The sequence below is a fragment of the Capra hircus genome, chromosome 4 (genome assembly GCF_001704415.2).
Source record: "Capra hircus breed San Clemente chromosome 4, ASM170441v1, whole genome shotgun sequence".
NCBI classification, from domain to species: Eukaryota; Metazoa; Chordata; class Mammalia; order Artiodactyla; family Bovidae; genus Capra; species Capra hircus.
This window is the reverse complement of record NC_030811.1, coordinates 68,623,342-68,648,032: the sequence shown is the minus strand read 5'-3', so window position 1 is coordinate 68,648,032 and position 24,691 is coordinate 68,623,342. Positions and strand designations below refer to the sequence as shown.

The 24,691-nt window shown below is 39.7% G+C and overlaps 1 protein-coding gene across 4 annotated transcripts in view; it reads right to left on the bottom strand.

The window, feature by feature from the left end:
- Positions 1 to 24,691, bottom strand: part of MET (MET proto-oncogene, receptor tyrosine kinase) — a 114,497-nt gene that overhangs the window by 43,037 nt on the left and 46,769 nt on the right. For all 4 annotated transcript variants that reach the window (XM_013963310.2, XM_018047186.1, XM_005679158.3 and 1 more), the window contains exons 3-5: positions 10,146 to 10,337; positions 1,695 to 1,829; positions 349 to 522 (exon numbers count right to left, since the gene is read on the bottom strand). In XM_013963310.2, the coding sequence (XP_013818764.1) occupies positions 349 to 522; positions 1,695 to 1,829; positions 10,146 to 10,337 (501 nt within the window). The remainder of the gene's footprint in view (positions 1 to 348; positions 523 to 1,694; positions 1,830 to 10,145; positions 10,338 to 24,691) is intronic.

The window sequence follows — 24,691 nt, the reverse complement described above, 5'->3', positions numbered from 1 at the left end:
CTGATAGATAAAGTAGCTGGTGAGCAATCAGAATGGGCAGGTCAGAATGGAACAGGTCCCAGTGCGAGGAAACGCGGAGCAGTGTTGCCCTCTAGCCGCTTTACTCTTTTATTCACATATCTGCTAAGGGAGAGCAACTGCTCAAGGAGAGTGTGAAGCAAGCACTTCCAGTGCAGGGTCCAGGGGCTTGTGCCCAAAGACACCCTAAAGGGAGAACCTGGAGGGAGAGAGGTGGTGCTTGGGCTGATGCTTCACAGAAAATGAATAGTTTGATTTTTGAATTTTTTAATCCATGGGATTTATGCTTTCCAAAACAAAACACATACGACAGTTGACAGAGACTCCTACCTTGTAGATTGTTGGCAGACAGGTCTCTTGAGTCCACCTTCCACTGGGGCATTCCTCCAATCGCACACATTTATCATGGCACCAGCCACACTGCACAAAGGAAGGGGCGGAGAGGCACTGACTGCAGGACTGGAAATGTTCACAGCCCAGGCCATTTAGCGGGATCTTGGTGATCTGTGAAGACAAGTGATGGAAAGAGCTTCCAGAGGAGGGTTTTGTTTGCTTGTTAAATAAAAACCAAATACATCAAAGATACATATAAATATAATTTTACAGAGTCTAACAGAGATGCCACTTATGTGTGCACATCATGTAATAATGCTAATGTGATTAAATTAAAAAATTTTTTTTCCTTCCCTCCACTTTTGGCACATATGTGATAAAAGTAACTATTACTGTCCAGTGAACACAAGCATTATCACGCAATGTTAGAGGTTCTCTTTAGTGGGGAAAGTTTGAGATGATTTTACTTTTCAAAAAATTTTTTATCAGAGTATAGTTGATTTACAGTATTGTATTAGTGTCTGCTATACAACAAAGTGAATCAGTTATAGATACACATATACCCACTCTTTTTAAATTTTTTTCCCATACAGGTCATTACAGATTGTTGAGTAGAATTCCCTGTGTTATACAACAGGTCCTTAGCCTACCAGGCTTCTCCGTCCATGGGATTTTCCAGGCAAGAATACTGGAGTGGGTTACCATTTCCTTCTCCAGGGGATCTTCCTGACCCAGGGATTGAACTTGGGTCTCCCGCATTGGAGGCAGGCGTTTTAACCTCTGAGCCACCAAGGAAGCCCATTTTATACATAGTAGGGTATATATGTCAGACCCAATCTCCCAATTTATCCTCCCCCTGCTGAGATGATTTTAAAACAACAGGAGAGTATAATTTAAGCTGCTGGAAAACACACTTGAACTTCTGGGAAATTCTAAGTAAGGTTACATATCATTCCGGCACCAAAATGCACCTCCTCTCAGGGAAAAGGGATTACTGGCCAGCATAATCTCTTCCAATGTACACTTCAGGAGTTATCTGCCTGCACTAGAGTTCTGCCCTTAGGACTGTAATTCTCATTTTGTGTGTTTGTGTTTCTCACTGAGAAATATAGGACAAAAGGAGAAGTTTACCTCATGAAGATGACCTTCCATAGGTCCAATTTCCCCCAAGGAAAAATTTAACTTGATTTTAGGAGATGTCTGGAATACTCAGGAAAGAGCTTCATAGAAGAGAGGTAAATCCAGATGAAGGGAGAAGTTAAAAAGGACCAGGTGACAATGGCTGTAAATATCCACTCAGGAGGAACCACATTGATGGAAACTTCCTATGGAACAGGGCTTACCTTTTTCCCAGTGACAACCAGTGTATAGCCATTCTGGTTTAGCGGGTGCTCCACAATCACTTCTGGAGACACAGGGTGGGAATCCAGCGGAAAACTCACGTGAGGAGTTAATGATCCTGATCGAGAAACCACAACCTGAGAAACAAACCAGGAAGCAGTCTTAGTCCAACAGTCCAACAAGCTCAGTTTAAATATACTATCAGGGGAGAACGTGGATGATAATGGTAATACCAGATTAGATGAGCTCATGGATGTTTGAACGATATGCCCAACAGTTTATTGCACTGTAAATCAATACGTCTTCTAATCTCCTGCCTTGAAGACAATTCATTTGAACCCCCAAGACAGAGTTTTGCCTATGATTTTTTAATGATTTCTAGGAAAGGAGATCTTTCAGCCAATCAGTCAGCACATGCAGACACATGCTCACGACTATACTGGGAACTGGAGGAGCCAAAACTCACCCCAGAAGACCTCACTTATGCTACAAGGATTCTGGATTATTTTAAAATCTATCCTCCTGACCCTCCCACCGGGCAGCTTCCCTTGACGTACAGGAAAGTGTAGTGAACAGGGAGTCTGGAGACCTGGAACTGGTTCCAGCTTTGCTACCCTTTAGCCATATTTATAGATCTTTTGAGGTCGAAACAGGCCCTCAGCTAACTTTGAAATGATGTGCTGTCATTTCTGATAAACCATTGTCCCATCGTACATTATTACTTTGATTATAAATAAGGTTCTGCTTCTTGGCCTGGTTTTATAATAAGGCCTGATGGTTTTAACAATGTCTTGGAAAGGAGATTTGATGAGTGGTGTCATTCTTGCTGTCAGGTATTTCTAATTTGGGATGGTTCTCAGCTATAAAATTTCCATCAGTCTAGCCGCTAGAAACCAGTAATAATGAAGTCCAGGTATCAGACCAGAAGAAGGTGAACACTCAGACTACAGGAGAGCTTAGACGCACTCTCATTCTTAAATAGGCCATAACATTCGATCTACAGGAAGGTGCACAATGCTGAGCATAGCTCTGGGCTTGAAACTAACTTTATGAAACTGCTTGACACCCAAATACCCTTTTACATTTCACTGAAAGGGCATTTGTTTGCCATGTTTGAATCATGGGATAAATGTGGGCATCTGTGAGATTGAGATTAAATAATAAACCACTTCTACCTCAGCTTTCTTATCCATAAAATGGGAATGAACTGCTTAGTACTCTAACAAACACACAACATAAAAATGTTCTGGGGAACCAGTAGTATATTTTTCTTCAGCACAATAATGGAGCTATTTACTCTGAAACAATTTGGGAAGATTCCCCAAATCCCTAATTTGCTTCCACAGAATGGATTGTTGATAGAGAAATGAACCAAGTTCACACAGCGCTGTAAAAGTTAAACATCATGACATTTTTTTTTTTTTTCAAACATTTGCTCTACACCAAACACTCAACACGTTCAAAACAACTCCATTAAGCAGGGTGGCTACATTTGCACAGAAATTAAGTGATAGATAGACCGAAGGTCATTTGGTTGGAATGGGAAAGAATGAAAACTACTGTTATTTCTAGATTTAGGGCCAAATAGTTATTTGTGACTTTTGTAGGGAATGCAAAAAAAAATCAGTTACCAGTGCTACCTCCCGCTGGTGCTGGTTTCAAACAGAATATCAGAACACCAGACATCTAAAGCTTCTACACCAAATTATTTCAGTTAACCAATTTTTTCTATCTTGACTTACTTCTGGTGCTCATCACCTCTTGTTTTTCCTACCCCTCATGCTCCCCTGCTCCCTATTTTAAAAAATATTTCTCTGATTGTTGTCAATCACTTCAAACTGCAAAGGGAAAAAAACAAAACAACATATCAGCCTCTTTTAATAACCTGATTCTGTTCTCTGCCTCATTCTGTGCTTTCTACTTCACTGGAGATTATTCATCCTTCTGAACCTTCCTATAGATATTTGAATTTTGCATCTGTTTCTCTTATGCCTTACATTCTATTCAGACCTCCTACATAACGATGAGCTCCTACTTTTTTTCTCCTATCTTTCTGATCTCTTTAATATCATTCACCATATCTATAATAAGCAATCTCTTTTTAATTTAATAAGTCATCATCTTTAACTTTGGGTTTCCCTGGTGGCTCAGACAGTAAAGAATCCACCTGTAGTACAGGAGATCTGGGTTTGATTCCTGGGTTGGGAAGATCTCCTGGAGAAGGGAATGGTTATCCACTCCAGTATTCTTGCCTGGAAAAATCCACAAACAGAGGAGCCTGGCAGGCTACAGGCCATGGAGTCCCAAAGAGTAAGAAACGACTCAGCGACTAACTCTTACCCTTGACATTATCAAATATCTGAAGTCCATTCAAATACCCATTTCCCAGAAAGAATTAATATTTCTCTTTTCACAAAGATGCTCTTTGCACCTCTGGAACTTGGATATATTGATTTGGTTCATTATCTGTTAAGACTCTTTACCTGGACAACACCATATATGATGGTAACTGAGCCAGGCATTGTGTTAAGTACTTTAAATAGGTATTTTGTTTAGTCTTCACAATAAGCTACAGGGTAGGTACTATTATTTTCCATAAAGAAAATATGATAGAGAATTTTAGCTAGAAAAAGTCAGGTTTCCAAGGAACTTTCTCTCATGTCAGAAACTGTTTGCTTGACCTCTTCTTAAACACTCAAATATACTCTTGGAGCACCAGAGTAAACACCAATAAAAAACTTCAACTCTGAGCTCCCAAGAGCCACTTGTGAGTCAAAGCATTAAAACAAATTTCACAATATGTTTGCCTTGCCAAATACTCCTTGTTTCAGTCATCTTGGCCGTACAAGTTAAGTGTGCCTAAAGAGAAAGACTCCACATCTAAATAGTTTCTGATAGCACAGAGGAAATGTTATTAGTACAGGCGACAAGTTCAACTTTTGATCATGAACTAGGATGAGTGTGGCGTGGTATAAAAAATGAGATGAAACAGAGAAGACAGGAAGGCTGGGGAAAAGTGAGATGACTGCCTGGAGTTTCGAGCAGAGGTCACGTCAGAGATGCAAATACCTTTTCAGCTGATCATTAGCCCTTTCTCTGGAAGGATACCTATTGCTATAAAATGCCGAGAATGTGTTTCTATCATTAACTCCTCACTTTCTCTTCTTGCCAAAATTCTAAGTAATTGGGTAACCACTTTAACTCTCAAAATACTCCTGAAGCAATGTTTGCAAGAAATAAGGAGTTCCTTTTGGTTGTCATGGAGATATTTTTAAGGACAGAACAAAATCCACCATTTAAATTTAATTCTTATGAAAACTCACCTGGCAGTCTTAGAACAATTAGTAAGAAATAGAGACTAGCAATTATATTTTGAGTTTCTACTGTGTTGACAATTAATGCCCTATAAATGGGATCCCACAGAGTTCTCTTGCCCTCTTTCCACCATGTGAGTACACAGCAAAATGATGGCAATCTACGGACCAGGAAGCAGACTCTCACTAGACACCACATCTGCTGGCATCTTGATCCTGGAATTCCCAGCCTACAGAATTCTGAGAAATAAATGTTTGTTTTTTAGAGCCACCTAGTATGCTAATTAGTTACAGCAGCCCAAACTGACTAAAACACCAGCAATAGGTTTATATCTTAAGTATGTGAAAGAAATTGATATTTGTCTAGAAAGGAATCAGATACGAAGAGCTTTGTTTCAACCAAGGTAAACACTGAGCATTCTAGAACTAAAAAAATGAAACATACAAAGTGGAGATCGCTGATTGGTGCTGACAACTTAAAATTAGAAGTAGTAAGACAAAGTACCAGGCGGTAAAAGTTGAATTAAATGAAACTTTGCTTTGTTCTGTTACTCTTTTTGGTAAATGGGCACAAGTGTTTCTATACCAACCTAATACTACAAAGGCCAGGATATGTACAAATAGCAATTTTCTTTATGGTTATAATATCAATGTGTGTGTCTCAACTTTTTGAAATGAGTCAAAGTGAGTAGAAATGAGTCAATACCAAATTGAGACCTCTGTAAAAAAAATTCAAGCATCTAAGAAACGTATAAGCTAGTAACGTTGTAACAATTTTAAAAATCCAAAACTTTCAAATCAATATTTTAAATATAATGACTACAGAATTAGTCAATCTATACACAGAGTATATCTGTCTGAATTTCAAAGAGGCTACTGATAAATATATTTCATTTTAAAATGCCTCTCCATTTCTTTCAAGTAAGCACCTGAATAAGAAATTCCAGTTATTCCCTGCTAACAACAACAAAAAAAACCCCAAAAGGTAGCATTTTTCAATGTTTCAAATTACTTATGATATTTTAAATTTCTATGCTATAAGAATTTATAAGATGTATGTATTTCAAGATCATGCATTAATTCATTTTAGGAGACTATATGAACTGGGCTTAATTTTTTGGTATGGACATAAGTCTGTAATTATTATTTACAATAGATGTTTTTTTCCTCACAGAAGAAATCTCAGAATCCATGAAATATATTTTCTTCTAAACAAATATACCAAAGTTACTGTTCTTTATAGACGTAACTATATTAATGATGTATGCCTTAAAAAAAAAGGCAGATGATATTTTTATTTGATCACTTTATAAAGGAGATAGGTAAGTCAGCAATCTCTGAAGAGAATGTGGAAGTTCAAACTTCGTTTGGCTGTGTCCCTGCAGCACTGATGAGTTGATGATCTGTGTCTACATAGTCTAAAATAGCAGTAATCCCAAATGTAACATGCTGCAGGCTTCAGCACAAAGCACTGAAATACCATGATGGTGGCACAGGAACCGAAGGAATTTGGAGACAGGGGGTCAATAAATAAATTGATTCTTCTTACTGGAAGTGAGTGATTACTCTCAGGTTCACTGATTACGAACATAATCCTTTAGGTAATGGTTGTAAGTAATGACCATGAGCTAAGGATGTCTTTTTAGGTGATCCCTACCTCTTGAACTTTCTTACTTAAGACCAACCAGTCCAGTTAGGAGAAAAGAGCTTATGGGTGGTAACAGCATCACAGAAAGGGGGATGGGGAAAGAGAAGGATGATACCAAAGAATTCAATGACATCTATGACAGCGCTCAGGCAGCGGCCACTGTATGCAGACAAGCCAGTGAATGTGGAGATGAACTTGCAAAAAGTCTGGAAAGTGTGTCCCCACCCCCACCCCATCCTCATCCACTCACTCTCCCTGGCCTGACAGTCATGCACAAATATTTTAATAGCAATGCTTGCATCTAGAGATTAAAGGCCTTATATAAATGCTGTAAAAAAAAAATCAAGCAAGCATTGTTTTTGGATGTAGATTAGACGAGGAGCTCAGAAGGGGAGATGTGGGCAATCCCTGTGATTAGTCCTGTGATCTTCATGAGTATCCCGCTCCCCTCTCCCACGTAGCCCTGCACTCTGTGCTCATGTTCTCCAGCCTTGTTCTTTCCTACATCCCCACCCCCTCCACAACTTGTAAGAAGCCCTGCTCTTACTGTTTACTTACACTATCTCCAACAGTGTTTATCATATTATTTTACTTCAAAGCATCCCAAGAGAGCAATCACACAAATAAAAACTGTTTTTGAAATCTAGATCTGCATTGACATGGCTCTACAGATAGACTTGAATATATGTACACAGTATATTTAGACATAGCTGCACCTGTATGAGATAAGTTACATGCTTAAATGTTAGAAACATGTCAAAAATGTCTTCTCTTCCATACATATAATATTGTTAGCTAAACAATATAAGTCTTGCTAATCAAATAACCACTGTGAAATACCTGATTCACTTTGCACCCAACAGCTGGAGCTGAAGCTTGTATTCCCAGCCAGAGCTGAACATAAGCACAATAGGAAAGGCAGAAACAGCTGCAAACTCTTGGGAGAAAACATTTGCAAAGCAACTTTGCCTTTAGGCTTCAGGGTAGGAAGGAAGTAAAATCATTCTTCTGTTCCTTTTCATGTATAGCAGCTGTCTTTGGGGAAAAAAATTATGTCCCTTCTATTTTGTAACAGAAACTTCATAGTATTATTGAAACATGGGTTGTAGAAACTTAGGCTTGGCCACAGATTCAGCACTTCAGTGCAGTCAAAACATTTACAGAAGTTAAGTCACTGCTTGGATAGATTAGGCTGGATGGTCCCCAAGTTTTTGCTGTACTCCTGACTCCATCTCCAACATTATTTGCTGTAAACAAACTGGATTTTAGTGATGGTGATTCTTTGATCCTTTAAATGGTTTAGGATTATTTACATAAAATTTTACCAAATGGAATTCTCTTAGGCAAGTGGCAGAGAAACAGATCCTCTCTCAGAGAGTCTCAATAGCCTTGTTTTTTATGTCTTTGTTTTCTCTAGGTCTCAGGTACATGTTTCTATTTTTCCTACTTGAGAGGAAGGTTCTCTGTCACAGCTTCCTTTACCTCACTTATTTGCTTAGTAAAGCATAGTTAGTATGTTCCTGATATATAAGGAATGAATTGAGAGTTACCTGGTTTCAAAAAATCAAGGATATCAGTGCTTTTCATAAGAAAAGTATTTATTTAAATACTAATTTTCATCTTTGGTTTTAAAAAATCAAGGATATCAGTGCTTTTCATATGAAAAGTATTCATTTAAGTACTTATTTTCGTCTTTGGTATTATGGATGCACAGGTATATTATAGCTTCTTTGATGAAAAAGCTGGGAGATAAGAATAAAACATTTGTTACAGCATTTCTATTCTAATGAAACTGATATATATAACATGCCACTTGGTGAAATCTGTCACACAGCAGAATTTACTCAGTTATTAAAGCAATCTATACAAAAATGGAATTTTATTAGAACTTCAGAATCTGGAAATAGGCCAGGAACCTTGTGATGTGAAAAAGTGTCAGAACGAAAGCGACTGTAGAAAGCTTATTAATATGCAACCGGATTGGTGAGGTAATACACAACATAAGAAAACAAAAGCAGAAAAAAAGGTAAAAGGAGGCAAATGAACATAGGGAAGCCAGTGAGAATTCAACAGATGCTAGTTTCAGTCATTCTCCTTCAGATTTTTCTTGCAATTCTCTAGAATAACATCAATATCAACTAAGAACACATATAAACACATAACAATACACATTTTACAAGGATAGTAGATATGACCATATTTCAAATTTGGTACAGTGCTTGTCTATGTGGGATGGGGCTGGGCATCTCTCCTTAACATTTTGAGGACAGAATTAAATGGTTTGAAATGGGTAAATAGGAACACTGGGCTGGGAGAGAGGGAGCAAGGAAGAAAAAGCATAGTTAATTGTAAAGCAGTGGGAGGAGGGGAGATCAAGTGTGGAATCATTTAGATCTATATGATTCATTGTGAAGTGGGAAGGTTTTATTTACACGTTTTATGATTTTGCAAAAATTCCACCAGGCCCACTAGTACAATTAGAACATTTGATGCATATCCAGACTGCTATAAAGACAGTGGTAGTTTTAAAAAATATGTTTTGTTAAAGAATACAGATAGAGAATGTACAAATGAACAAGTCATAGGAAAACATCATCATCCTCAATTGCTTCACTGAAAGTCATTTCCTGACCAGGATGTTAATTATGTCAGATGATCATGAAATAAATATCTCCCTTTTAAAGAAATTTCTAGTCTTTGTGGAAAGTCAACATTTCCATAGATACCATCGTCATTGTGCATTAACCAAGAATCTACTAATGAACTCATGTTGAAAGCACTACCAATAACTATTAAAACAGTAAAACAGACCCAACATGAGAGCATCTTAATTTCTGCAAAGTGCTAGGGTTTTTGTATCTAGGAGACACGATAACCGCAACTCTGAAATGTGAACTTTTATTGTATGGGAATACTGTTGCTATCCATTAAAAGCATTTCTTAACAAAATCTGGATCTTTTTTCCCCCAGTGTTTGCACTTCATTGTGTCTGACCCCATCATTTTGCAGAATCAGAAGAGCTGGAGTTACAATGGGATTCTGATAACGTCCCTTCCTAATGCCTGCCAATATTTCTCAATGATGTGAATGTTTCTTCTCATGGAGAAGCACAGTTCACACAATAGCTCTCCTTTGATCCGTAGCTTCCCCTGAAATAGGAAAACATCGCCTGGAAGTGCTTTAATTGTTTCATTTTATTTTCCAATCATGTGATTTAAATCATGAATGGAAAAAAAAAAACCTCAAACTGTTCCAGGCAAGAAAATTAAAGCAACCACATTTAAACTGAAAGCTTTAAGAATTTAACAAAAAAAGGCCATACACTTCAAGAAAGGGACTAGGCTTCATTGTTTTGCTTTCAGTCTGTGTCTCTAGCTTCCACTGTGATTTTCACTTTATAGTATTTGCCAACACCTTACTGTAAAAAGAGAAGCAAATTAATTGTATGACACTGGATAAAACAGACACAGCCACTCTCAGAAAGCATGTACCTGCATGAATCGACCTTCTGACGTCCCGAGATTAGCGATGGTGAGATCTCCTTTGATAAAGGTGGATATAGATGTTAAGAGGACTTGGTTGAACTGGCCCATGAATAAGTCAATGCGTGGCAAAGCTGTGGTAAACTCTGTTCGATATTCATCATTGCGCACTTCACATCCTGATGAATTTCTCAAAAGTGTCTGGAATAAAATACGGTCATAGAATTAATGTGAGTCCAGATGTGAGCAAGCTGTTAGAAACTTCCTGGTGTGTCTTTTCAGAGGTTAAAGGGAATGGCAAGGATAACAGGGAATGGCAAGGATAACAGACAATCTGAAAATGGACATATATCCCCAGATAGGCAGAAACGTTTCCAGTGATCTGAATGACTTCAGCATCAGTAAGTGCCATTGTATACACACAGATGCTAAAACTAGGGCTCCCTCGGTGGCTCAGATGGTAAAGCATCTGCCTGCAATGCAGGAGACCCTGGGCTTGATCTCTGGGTCAGGAAGATCCCCTGGCAAAGGGAATGGCAACCCACTTGAGTATTCTTGCCTGGAGAATCCCATGGACAGAGGAGCCTGGTGGGCTACATTCCACGGGGTCGCAAAGAGTCAGACACGATGGAGCGACTAATACTTGCACTTTCACTTTCTAAAACTAGGATCAGATCTTATCATCACAGTTTGTACCACGGCTCCACATGTAAGGACATAATAACGGCCACATGTAAGTACACAAAAATGGAATTCAGCAGGCGCTAGTAGGAGAAAAACAAAACTATGAATGTCTCAGGCCTGGACATAAAGGCAACACTTCTAGCAGGCAAGTCCAATGAGATGGATATCAACTGGAATAATCATAAATGTGGGAGTCACACTGGGACACTATATTTTAAACTGTGTGCCTTTGTGCATTTGTGTACAGCAAGGTGGTGAGGAGTGATGATTTATAGAAAATTCATGAGAAAGCAGCAGAGAATCAACCCCAGACCCAGGTGCCTGCATCATATAGCAATTATCTATATGTTTGTGAAATTCATGTTACTTCTGTTTCAGTTCTTCCATTTGTAAAACTGAAAATTTTTTTCAGAAAAGTACAGAAATGCACCTACCTTACAGAGCTGCTGTAAAGATTAAATGAGCTAGTTTATAGAAATCTCTTATAAAAGAACCCAGTACACAGAGAACACAGAGAAATTGTCCTCACTATGGCGAAAGGCTCAAAAAATGCAAAAGTTATACATTAAATGCTTTACTAACCAGCTAACTAAAAGGCAATTACCACCCAATCAGATGGTAATTTATTTTTTAGTTTTAACTTCAAGTGAAAGGATTTAAAGAATACTGTTCACTAATATATGACAAGCACTTGGATCCCTCCCTTCTTGACTCTTCAGTCCCCTGTTTTCCTTCTCAGTCAGTTCAGTCGCTCAGTCGTGTCCAACTCTTTGCGACCCTATGGACTGCAGCACGCCAGGCTTCCCTGTCCATCACCAACTCCTGGAGCTTACTCAAACTCATATCCATTGAGTCGGTGATGCCATCCAACCACCTCATCCTCTGTCGTCCCCTTCTCCTCCTGCCTTCAATCTTTTCCAGCATCAGGGTCTTTTCAAATGAATCAGCTCTTCGCATGAGGTGGCCAAAGTATTGGAGCTTCAGCTTCAACATCAGTCCTTCCAATGAATATTCAGGGCTGATCTCCTTTAGGATGGACTGGTTGGATCTCCTTGCAGTCCAAGGGACTCTCAAGAGTCTTCTCCAACACCACAGTTCAAAAGCATCAATTCTTCAGCACTCAGTTTTCTTTATAGTCCAAATCTCACATCCATACACAACTACTGGAAAAACCATAGCTTTGACTAGATGGACCTTTGTTGGCAAAGTGATATCTCTGCTTTTTTAATATGCTGTCTAGGTTGGTCATAACTTTTCTTCCAAGGAGCAAGAGTCTTAATTTCATGGCAGCAGTCACCATCCGCAGTGATTTTGGAGCCCCCCAAAATAAAGTCTCTTACTATTTCCATTGTTTCCCAACTATTTCCCATGAAGTGATGGGAACAGATGCCACGATCTCAGTTTTCTGAATATTGAGGTTTAAGCCAACTTTTTCACTCTCCTCTTTCACTTTCATCAAGAGGCTCTTTAGTTCTTCTTGGCTTTCCACCCTAAAGGTGGTGTCATCTGCATATCTGAGGTTATTGATATTTCTCCTGGCAATCTTGATACCAGCTTGTGTTTCATCTAGCCCAGCATTTCTCATGATGTACTCTGCATAGAAGTTAAATAAGCAGGGTGACAATATACAGCCTTGATGTAACTTTCCCTTCTACTACTTCTCAAACTGCAGCATTTGTCTCCTCTGCAGGACCATCCTTGTTTGCCTATCAATGTTAGGGTTTCTCAAGGCTCCATCCTAGGGCTGCTCCTCTGCTCACTCTTGATACTCTCTACCCAGGATATGTTTTATTCTTTTTAGTTGACACTCTTAATTGTGCCTCCAGGCTACACTGCTCCTCTGAGCTGACTGTACATTTATCAAACTGCCTACGAAACTGGCATTCAGACGTCTCAGAGACCTCAGGCTCAACATGACCAAAGTAGAAACAACAATCCTCCTTGCCTGACCTCACGATACAATGTACCCCAGCAAATGGCTCCACCATTTCTCCAGGTGCACAAGTTAGAAATTTAAGTGTCATCCCTGATTCCTCCCCATAAACAGTCTACTGCCAAGTCCCATCAATTCCACTTTATAAATATCTCCTGGGTCAGTCCAGTTTTCTTTATTTCCACCATGGCAACTTCATCCAAAGTACCCCCATCTCTTTCCTGGACTGTGAGAATGGCTTAACTAGACCTGACCAATCCAATCTCATTCAACCTCTTTCTAGATCCATTCTCCACACTGCAGCCAGGTGTTCTTTTTAAACCACATATCTCATCATGTCACTCTGCTTAAAATGCTTAACATTTCCCCACTGCTCTTAGGATCAAGGACAATATTTTTAACATGCCCGGTTGGCTCCTGCCTCATCCAGCCCCTGTTCAAATTCTCCAGACTCAGCCTGCATTGTTTTCTTCCTTGCTCCCTATGCTCCAGTGAGCTGGCCTTCAGTTCTCCAAATAAGCCAAATGTCCTCCTGACAGAGTCTCTGAACATGCTGTTCCTTCTGCTCCCTCCACCTCCATTCACCTTGGTAACTCCTATACCTCCTTCAGATCTCAGTTTGTCATCAATTCTTCAAAATGTCTACCCTGATCTCAATATCGAGGTCAAATGCTTCTATGGTAGACTGCCATAATACCATTTACCTATATGAAATGGCACTTATAGCTGCAACCACTATTTGTTTTTGTGATGAGTGATGTGAGATTTCCCAAGTTCTTATGATCAGAGACTCTGCCTGTTTACTACTGTATTGTTAGTCGTAGATGAAATGCCACACAGTAGATGTTTAATAAGTATTAATTGAATGAATGAACAAGTAAGTGAATCAATTATGGGTAGAACTACCAAATTACTAAAGCTATTTTTTTTTTTCAGGAATGGGGGTAGTTTAAGAGTTTACAAGAGACAAACGGAGAGACTGACTCCGACTATCCTGACAAAATGATTGCAAACTGGTAACTCTGAGGCAGATAACCAGGACAAAAAGGTGTATAAGTAAAACAAAGCCTAACTTGGAAGAAAGAGAGAAAAAGTTCAGTTTTACACATCTTTGTATGAAGCAGAAGTCCGGAAAATGATTTAAAGATTATTCTATTATTGTCCTGTTATATTTGTCATAATCATAAAGTTGTCACAGTATATTTCAAACCAACTGTTTAAAAACAAACTGAAATAAAAAATTTAAATATCCTTATGTAAAATAGGCTTCCCTGGTGGCTCAGTGGTAAAAAACTTGCCTGCCAACGCAGGAGATGTAGATTCGATCCCTGGGTTAGGAAGATCCCCCGGAGAAGGAAATGAAAAACCACTCTAGTATTCTTGCCTGGGAAATCCCATGGACAGAGGAGCGTGGAGGGCTACAGTCCATGGGAGTCGCAAAAGAGTTGGACATGACTAAACAACAACATATAAAATAACCTTACTCCATAATGTCAAACTTATGTCACACAAAATGCAAAGTTCTTACATCTATTAACTTTTATGGTTAAATATAACCTAATGTGCTGTTTTATACAGCAACAACTACTTTTTTATTTTAAATGGTGAAAAATTAGTGAACAGAGGGTCTCAGAGATGCTAAAATTATGACTTATAATTAATAAGATGTTATAGTTCTAGACATTTTTGATATATATTAGTGAGTACTCTTTTACTATTTAATTAGAAGCTTTTCTTCACTAAAGTGCTATAGATTGCTCTGAGGAGTAGCAGATAACTGAGATGTACCATCAATTCAATAGTAACTGATTAATTGGTAATTAGGTTTCCACTGGTGATCAATCATCCATTTTGAAGAGGGCTGGAACTAGAGAAGCTTCTTAAAGGAACAGAGGCCAATTTTAAATCAAAGGCCTTCTCAAGTATTCTGTTATAGAGGAGGCTGCTCTTCAGAGTCAGCTTCTCTGATTTTGTTCATTTCTTGTTCTACTTTTTTCTATGTCTAGGAGGCATTCTGTGAACTTTAAAGGCTCAGACTTGACTTGGGATTCAGTGCTGGTGGAGATATGATGGATTCATCATCTTGATGAGGGTGAAAGAGGGGAGTGAAAAAGCTGGCTCAAAACTCAACATTCAAAAAACTAAGATCATGGCATCTGGTCCTATCACTTCATCATGGCAAATAGATGGCGGGAAAATGGCAATAATGACAGATTCTCTCGGGCTCCAAAATTACAGTAAATGGTGACTGTAGCCATGAAATTAAAGGATGCTTGCTCCTTGGAAGAAAAGCTATGACAAACCTAGATGGCATATTAGAAAGCAGAGCTATCACTTTGCTGACAAAGGTCCATATAGTCAAAGCTTTGGTTTTTCCATGTACGGATGTGAAAGTTGGACCACAAAGAAGGTTTACTGTTGAAGAATTGATGTTTTTGAACTGTGGTGCTGACCAAGACTCTTGAGAGTCCCTTGGACAACAAGGGTATCAAACCAGTCAATCCTAAAGGAAATCAACTCTGAATATTCATTGGAAGGACTGATGCTGAGGCTGAAGCTCTAATACTTTGGTCACCTGATATGAAGAGCCAACTCACCAGGATAAAACCTTGGGGCTGGAAAAGATTGAGGACAGGGGAAGGGGGCAACAGAGATGAGATGGTAGGACGGCATCACCGACTCAATGGACATGAATTTGAGCAAACTCCAGGAGATAGTGAAGATCAGGGAAGGCAGGCAGTCTATGGGGTCACAAAGATTCTGACATGACTTAGTTATTGACTAAACACCAATCAACAAGAGTCCAAGAACTGTCTCATTTATCTTTTAACCTCACTGTGTACCCTGCCTAGCACATTGTGTGTATTTAACAAGTCTGCTGAAAAATTAATGCATTTGCAAAGTAACCCAGGGTTAAAGCCCATTTGCCTACCTAGCTTGCTTTGTGATCTGTGTTGCTGAATGGGACAACCTGGAGAACAGAGGTTAGATGCATCTCAGATTGTTTGCAAACCTGCAGGACCTCACTGGCCTTTTCTAAATGAAGGCAGAAAAATAGGACCAGAACCTTAGCTTCTATTTGTCTGTTTTCTCACGTGTAAGGCTTTTTTTTTGACCATTAGTTAATAACTGATTTTAAAAATATACAAAGCAAACATATGGTATGATGCTTTAAAATAGTGAAATTTCATTTGTTTATTGGTTTTATCACATGTAACACTTAACAACCATAGAACTCTGCATCAGAATTAATGTAATATATTGCACACTTCAAGGCGTCTCCTTCAGGAAAGAGTAAGTTCTCTAAATGGTAGTTCCTCAAGGACTGAGAGGATTAAGTTATGTCTCTACTCCCTCTTCTCCCCAACCCCCAGGCCCCCAACAAATTCCAAAGTACAGAAACTTTGTACAGTGTTGTAAAAGAATGTACAGAATTCCTTGATCTTGAAAAATTGTGTACTTTGGAGCCAAAGCCAACAAATATCATGTCTGGTTTGAGTGGCATTCAAACTACATAAGCCAGGGGACCCCAACCCAACCTTTTTCCTTTTCTCCACAGCTGAGATCTATAGGAGAGGGACTACTTCTTGTCTCTTCTTGCTGAGAATCCAGATAAAGTTGACAGCTGTGGTCAGACTGGCAGGAACTGGCTTGCAGAGCTGCAGGCTGTCTTTGAGCTTGTACAGTAGACTTTTAACTATTAAGGAGCCTTGGTTTAAACTCTCAGCAGTGCAAAGGTAAAGTAGAGATATCCATCTGATTTGCTCTTACAGATAACAAGTGAATGTGTTCCTTGCTCATTTGCTCAGGGAAGATGGGGTGACTTCTCACCACTTTACAACAGTTAGTTTCTGGATGTGACATCTGGAGTGGGATTTGCATCTAACTGGAAGAACAACTGGTGGGCTGCAGTCCATGGGGTCCCTAGGAGTCGGACACGACTGAGCGACTTCACTTTCACTTTTCACTTTCATGCATTGGAGAAGGAAATGGCAACCCACTCCAGTGCTCTTGCCTGGAGAATCCCAGGGACGGGGGAGCCTGGTGGGCTGCCGTCTATGGGGTTGCACAGAGTCGGACACGACTGAAGTGATTTAGCAGCAGCAGCAGGAAGAACAACTGTAGACCCACCACCAGGGGTCCCCTTGCCACTTGTGCTCTCGTGCTTCTCTTGAACCCAGAGGTCTTGTGCTTCGGGGTAAAAGTGAATGCAGCTTGTGGAGAGTAGTTCTTTGGTACAACAGCTGCTTTGGGGCACCACAAAAGAGTCTAACAAGAAAGGTTCACCCCAGCACCAGTTGAGGAGCCAGATGAAACTCTCTTTTTGATAACAAAGGGAGGAAGAAGGAAGGAAGGAAGGAAGGGAGGAAATCAGTCTTTACCCTGCCTACACTGTGCCAGGCACTGAGTTGGGCATTTTCACATACAAGCAGAGACATGGTAGCCCGGTGAGGTTCTATCACATTGACTTTCAGCAGGAGACTCAGGGCAGCCAAGGGTGGCCACAGGTTCAAAGTGGAACAGGCATTCAAATTTAATTCTCTCTGATTCTCAAGCTCAAGGACTGCTTACGCTACTGTTAACTATTCTGGGCAAAGTTCCTAGGATTTCAGTTATAAAAATGGAAAGGGCCTTAAAGATCACCTTACTCCAGCCCCCTCATTTTATGTACGAGAAACTGAAAGTCAGGGAAGTTGTAAGAATCACTTACAAAAGTTACCATTCAACATGTAAACCCACAACTCTTTAAAGTAGGAAATGTAGATTTTCCTTCTCTGATTCCTTTTCTGGGAGAAAGGGTGGAATTAATCATTATTTTCTGGACCATGGGACACAGATGATCTCCAGCAATTTGGGCTGTTCTAGTCAGTGTGACTCTCAGATCTACCTTTTTGTCACCTATTTTGGTTAGTGAACATTACGAGGTTTCTATCCTGGTAACTTGAAATGTCAGCCATCACCAACTTCTCTTTCTCTAGCATCTCTCACAGCCAACCAGTTACTAAGTCTTGCTAAACCCTGTCCACAGTGTCTCTTCAGTGCTACCTCCACCCACCCCTCCCCCCTGCCCCAGGTGAGGTGTTCCCTTTTCATCTGTGTCCCATTTCATCTGCCTTGAAGCCGTTATGAGCTGTCACTTCATTCTTCAATACTTCAGTTGCTTCCCAAAAGCCGTATGACATCCAAATATGCCTCTATTTACATTTTTAGTCTTTTTTTCATTTAAGGCATTAAGATTTCTCTTTAAGATGGTCAAGTGACCATCTAGGACACCAAATGAATCTCAAAGTGGCTATAATGACACAAGAGACTTCCCATTCTTGTATTTTTGCATTTGCTTTGGCAGCTGACATCCCCTTCCCTGTTCACTTACACCTGAAGCCTGACTCTTTTCCAAAGTCTCTCTTTGCAACATCTTTTCAATTAAAGAAGTAATGTGTTTATTGGATGGGGGAGGGGAGACAGTGACAAAGACTAAGAGTAGAGGATAGTACAGGGCAGGGGGAAGATACCATACAGCTTGAGATATTTGAGTCAAGAGAGAAAATCACCTAGTACAATACATTGTCTAGGCATATACACATGTGTAGCACAACTAAAGGCAAGGGGAAGATGAACAGATAATTCGCAAATGCCATTTACCCAATTTTCTGGGGTGGGAGGGGAGGGATATGACTGGGCAGTACACATGGGGGCTTCAAAGGCATTGGTAATATTCTCTTTTTAAACTTCATGGTAGAGAATCAGTATTTATTTTTCACACACATAACACATACATGTATACATTATTCTTCTGTGTATATGAATATAATCATTAAAAATAAATTTTAAAAGAAAACAGTGAATAAATGGAAAGTAACAAAGTGGAGAGGGTCTATTAAGTATTCTCTCCAACCCAACTTCTTGATGTCCTAAGCAGGTTTGAAACATTCTCATAGCTTTTCTCAGCTCACAGAAGCTCACAATACTGATGTTAAATTAACATCTGCATGGAGAATTATGGTTTTCAAAGTACATTATCTCATCTGATTCTCTCGACAAGTCTCAGCTGGGTTTGTCATGATTATCATATTTCTACAGATGAAGAAACTGAGGTTCAGAGAGTCGATGCTAAGTATCAGAGTCTCAGGGCTTCCCTGGTGGCTCAGTGGTAAAGAATGCACCTGTAAAGCTGGAAATTTGGGTTGAATCCCTGGGTTGGGAAGGTCCTCTGGAGAAAAGAATGGCAACCTGCTCCAGTATTCTTGCCTGGGAAATCCCATGGACAGAGGAGCCTGCGGGTTTACAGTCCATGGAGACGCAAAGATTTGGACACAACTTGGTGACTAAACAACAACAATTGGAACCTGAATCTAAGGTGTTGATCTAAACTCTGTATTCCCTATATTGCATCGTGCTATTTATCTATTGGTTCTCACAGTATTTCTGAGGCAAACCCACACTCTAAGGATAGTCTAATAAGGACCTGGGAGGAACGAAAAATGAGAACAGGAGAGGGATGGTTCTACCCGAGCTAAGATTTGATGAATCCCATGAACTCAGGCAAATTGCTTGCTCTCAGTCTGAGTTTTAATTTACTTAACAAACATTTGTTCATAGTGTGTATAATGTGTCAGACATTGTTCTAAGCACTTTTGAAATATTCATTCACTGAATCCTCTTAACAATCCTAGGAGCAAACTGAAGGACGGACCAGCTGTAGCAGGGCTAAGACTAAACTGAGGTCATTGTGCCCCAGGATCTTCACTACTATCCTAGGCTACCTATTCCTTATCTATAAAGGGAGTGGTGGAGAGAACTGATTTCAACTTTCTCTTCCAGCTCTACCATGCTGTGGGTCTACGGGTAACTTTCCAAAGCTTCCCTGGGGCTGGAATCACCAAGCTGCCACCGGCCCACTGTTGGAACAAACGATTACTCACGATGTTTAAGATGCCACGAGTGATCACTGTCCCCCAACCACCAGAGGCTGCTTCAAAACATACATAGATTCTGGATACATACATCCATTTAATAAGAAGTTTTGAAAAGCATTTAGCTTTTAAAGGTTTATCCTCTTCTAAAATAATTATGTGATGTTAATTCTGAGAAACAATGGTAAACATTCTGTTTGGGTTTTTCTTTAAACTTGTTAAAGGCTTGTTTCTTTAACCTAGAACCTTATATACTGTCGTATGCATGTGTGCTCCGTCACTTCAGTTGTGTCCGACTCTTTGCAACCCTATGGACTGCAGCCCACCAGATTCATCTGTCCATGCGATTTTCCAGGCAAGAACACTGGAGAGGTTGCTAAGCCCCTCTCCAGGGGATCTTCCCCACTCAGGGATCGAACCTGTGCCTCTTGTGGCTTCTGCATTGCAGGTGGATTCTTTACTGCTGAGCCACCAGGGAAGCCCACATACTGTCAGAGTTAAATAACAGGAATTACTCAACAATCCGTAAGCCTTGAAGTAATACTTTAGTTTAGTCTTTCTTTACCTTTTCATGAGTACCTGACAAATATTTCTAACCTGGCTGAAACATATACTATCTTTTTTATAAAGAAAACTGAAGTGCTATATACTTCAATGTATTTGATTCAAAATGTTTCCCCTAATTAACATTATGATGCATGCAGTGAATATGCAATTACATTTAATTCAGTATAATTAAGTATGTGATATATTTAAAATAGTGATTCTTCTAATTGATCTATAGGACAAATTTAGCTCTTCTATAGATAATTTAAATCAGTCTTACAGATTTTAAAAAATGTTCTATCTTGTGAGATCTTTGCCAGTTCACTCATACCAGCTCTCTTCCCTCCTTAACTAAATTAACAGAGACAATTTAATATTAAGTTTATTCACAATAATGTTTTAGACAAATTTTATGGACATGTAATAATGTTTTTCAGGGGATACATATTTCAAAATAGAAAGTTCTTTGTCTAAGCCTTTTAACAGAGTTGGCTAAAACTCAACTGCTTTAATTTCAGGAACTCCACTTCGTTTGTTTCCCTAAATTTCATTCATGTGCTCTCTTAAATTTGCTGCGTTGGACTGGGAGGTGGGTGGTATTGAGAGCTGACCACAGGCAGAGGCACAGAGCTTTGAACTTACAGTGTTTGCTTATGCTTCTTTCACATGTAGTTCAGCTTCTCTCAGTCTGTTCTCAGATATCGAAGACATCAACAAGCCGGGATTCTCTGAAAAATGCTGCAGAGTCAGCTCTCTGGCAGAGCAGGCCCTTCCTGTCGGGGTCTTTAATGCAATGCCAAACTATTAGAATCTGCCTGCAATGCAAGAGACCTGAGTTCAATTCCTGGGTCAGGAAGATCCTCTGGAGAAGGGAATGGCAACCCACTCCTGTATTCTTGCCTGGAGAACTCCATGGACACAGAACCTGGTAGGCTACAGTCCATGGGGTTGCAAAGAATGGACACAACGGAGCAACTAACACTTTCACTTTCAGGCTATTAGGGTGCTGTGGTCAAACCCTAAGAATGTGACTTCATTGTTTTGTGCTAAGCAGGGGATGCCTGATGTTGGGCTCAGTCACGATTTAAAAGAAAGAAGCTTCCTTAGTAGTTTTGCTGCCAAGAACTTCTGATGAAGTGATCCTGCCTCATGATTTCAATAACGTTAAAATTCAGTTGGAGTTCTAGCAGAGGAGCAAAATGAGTGAGCAGTTAAAGAAAGGTTGACCATCTCTAGGAAGGAATAAAGGGCAGCTTCGGACAGTCATGAACATAGTATAACCAGACATCTGGCCAGCCAGCTCAACTCTGGTGATTCATGAGGTAATGGAGCTGTCTCGTGGTGATGACCAAACTTTACACACCCAGGCGCATTCTCTGTTCTGAGGACCAGCCCCGTCTCTGCAACTGCCTTAAGGCCAAGTTTGAATGTACCATTGATGACATGGAAACTCATCATTTTTCTTTCCAAACTGATTCCCATTCCAGCTTCCTATTTCTATACGGCATCACAGTCCCTCTCTCCCTAAGCCTGAGGTCTTAGTCATCTTTAACTCTTCCTCTTCCTTTATTGTTTATATCTACCTATCTACTCATATTTTTTTTCTACTGAATTAAAGGAAAGTTCATACTAAGACTCCTACAATCCGATTTCCTTGATTCCATAATCTCCTTCCTCAAGTCCACTTCTTAGTCATGCCCAGTGGCAATCACACAAGCCAAGTGGAGAAGAGCATGGGTTCAGGAATGACCCTGCCTTCATTGTCTGTGTGAACTAGGGGGGATACTTAGATCTTGAAACCTCAGTTCTTCACTTGAAAAACAGAAAAACACATACCTAATAGAATTGTTTCAAGGTTTAAATGAAATGACCCTAGTGTCAGCAATATATTAAGTGGTCACTTCCTTCATTCACACAGTCATTCGAAAACATTTATTGAGGTCTGTGGCAGGGTGAATAGAGTTCCGCCAAAAGTCATATATCCACCTGGAACATCAAAATGTGACCTTATTTGGAAATAGGTTCTGTCCAGTTAATTAGTTAAGAATCTTGAGATGAAACACTGCTGGATTTAGTGTGAGTCCTAAGTCCAATGTCTGGTGTCTTCCCAAGAAAAGGAGAAGACACAGAGAGACACACAGGGAAGATGGCCATGTGAACACAAAGTCAGTGACTGGAGTTCTGCTGCTGCACCCTAAGGAATGGCCGGGACCCCCAGAACTGTAAGAGTTGTGCAAGGAAGAGTTTTCCCCTAGAACCTTTAGAGGGAGCATGACCATGACTCCTGGACTCCAGAACTCCAGGAGAATAAATTTCTGTTGTTTTAAGCCACCAACTTTGTGGTCATTTGTTGTGGGAGTTCTAGGAAACGAATACAAAACCAAGCCACGATATTGTCCTGGATATTGGAGGATATAAAAGCAAACAAAAAAGGCCTAAGTCTATGCTCTTGTGCTTAGGAACATAAATAGTTGTCATTATTACTGTTGTTGTTGGTTGGTCTACTGAGTCTTCATCGTGCCTAGAAGAAAAAGTTCAAAATTCTAATTATTTAGGTTAAGAAGCTTGTAAAATGGAAACACTCACACCTATTTAGTAGAATTATCTATATATAGTAAGGTCAGACTTATTATCTATCCACTATTATTTTTCATTATTCTTAAAGCGGGGCTTGGCACCCGTTTTATGTAAAGGGTAAGGGAGCAAAAGCGGCTTTCCTAGTGGCTCAGACTAAAGAATCTGCCAGCAGTGCAAGAGACCAGGGTTCAATCCCTGGGTTAGGAAGATCCCCTGGAGATGAGAATGGCTAACCACTTCAGTATTCTTGCCTGGAGAATTCCATGGACAGAGGAGTCTGGTGGGCTATGGTCTATGGGGTCACAAAGAGTTAGACACGACTAACACTTTCTTTTTTCAGAGAGCAAAAATCTTGGCTTTTGAGTGTCATTGGGTCCCTGTAGCATATTCTAGTTTAGTCTATTTTTTTTAACCTTTTAAAAATGTAAAAACCTTTGTTAACTTGCTGGGTGCAAAAAAACAGGTCACAGTTTGACAACCCTAGCAAACGTTTCCAAGGTCCAGCCTGTTCCCTCAATATCACTTGAAGGCAGTGTACACGAAGGGAAAAAAGAGGTAGGCACATTTTTTTTGTACTTTACATTACAGCTAATTAATAATATAAAGTACAAAAATTACTGTTGATAGCTAAGTTCTGAAAACATTGGTATAGGTAGTAAATGCTGTAAGATTAGATAAGGATGAGATCAGAGTGGGCTTAAACAGCTCATGGCAGAGGCCAAAGTAGAGCCTGGCCGTGATAGAAGTTGAATTACTGAAGAGGGAAGAGAGAAATACTTGGAGCAGAATATATTTTATGTGTATGTGTATATGGATTTATATATATATGTGTGTGTACAAATGCATTTATAAATAAATGAAGTAAGTATACATATTTATTTTCCTCTTGAGACACTGTCAGGATTCAAAAGATGATTCAAGTTTACAATGATAGGGGCTTTGGAATTTTGAATGTTAAAATGTTTGCTTCTTTATCATCATTTCCTAAGGTGATTCAGATCTGAAACAGATCAAATCCATGTGGTTTTGGTTAGCAGCCTTCATAGTGCCTTTCTATCACCTTCATGAGTGACAGAGTGATTCATAAAAAAAAGTTGTTCCAAGGGAGGCAGATTTTAATGCTTAGTGCACAGAGGTTTTCTGCTTTTATTAACAGAAAAAATTCAATGTATACTTACTCAGAGAAGTATAAGAGATATTCAAAGACAGAACAGCAGTTACCCTGCATTAACCAATAAAACAGAAGTAGTTCCTCCTGAAGAATAAAAGTGCCATGGTCTGTTTATGTGTCTAGCAGTGTCATGCTCAATAGAAACAGGCTGATGAATGTCTTCGTGGAGGGCCAGGAGAGGTGAAAGATGGATGAAACCAGAGTCCTTCAATTATGCCCCCAAATGTTGTTTAAACCCAGAACTGTATTCTAGCCTGCCGTCTCTGTCATTACCTCTTATAACTCATTTCTATCTTATCACTGTGCAGTGAGGCTCTTCACTCCTTTTTTCCACTTGTTCCTGCCTAAAATCTGTGGGCCACCTTTCTCACTAGCCAAGGTCCTTGAGATCCTGACAAAACTCTCTTCTAATACGACTGCAGCTACATCAAGGCCAAACTCAAGAAAGTTTCTCTCTGCACCAAGCATGTACTTAAGTGCCTATGAAACAGTGCCACTGTGGAGTCTAATCCTGTGGCCATTGTAAATGAGGTACTAAAAAAGATTTCCATGTTCAAACTTCTTTTCCTTAGCCTGTACTTTCAACTTGAAATCACAGATTGGTGATCAGTGGTTAAAAATCTATGAAGTCCAAAAGCAAACTTCATGGAAGGATGCTTCTACTGGTACCACTGCTTGAGCAATAACCACCAGAAGGCTTGGCAATAAGGTCCCTCATAAAGACCATGTC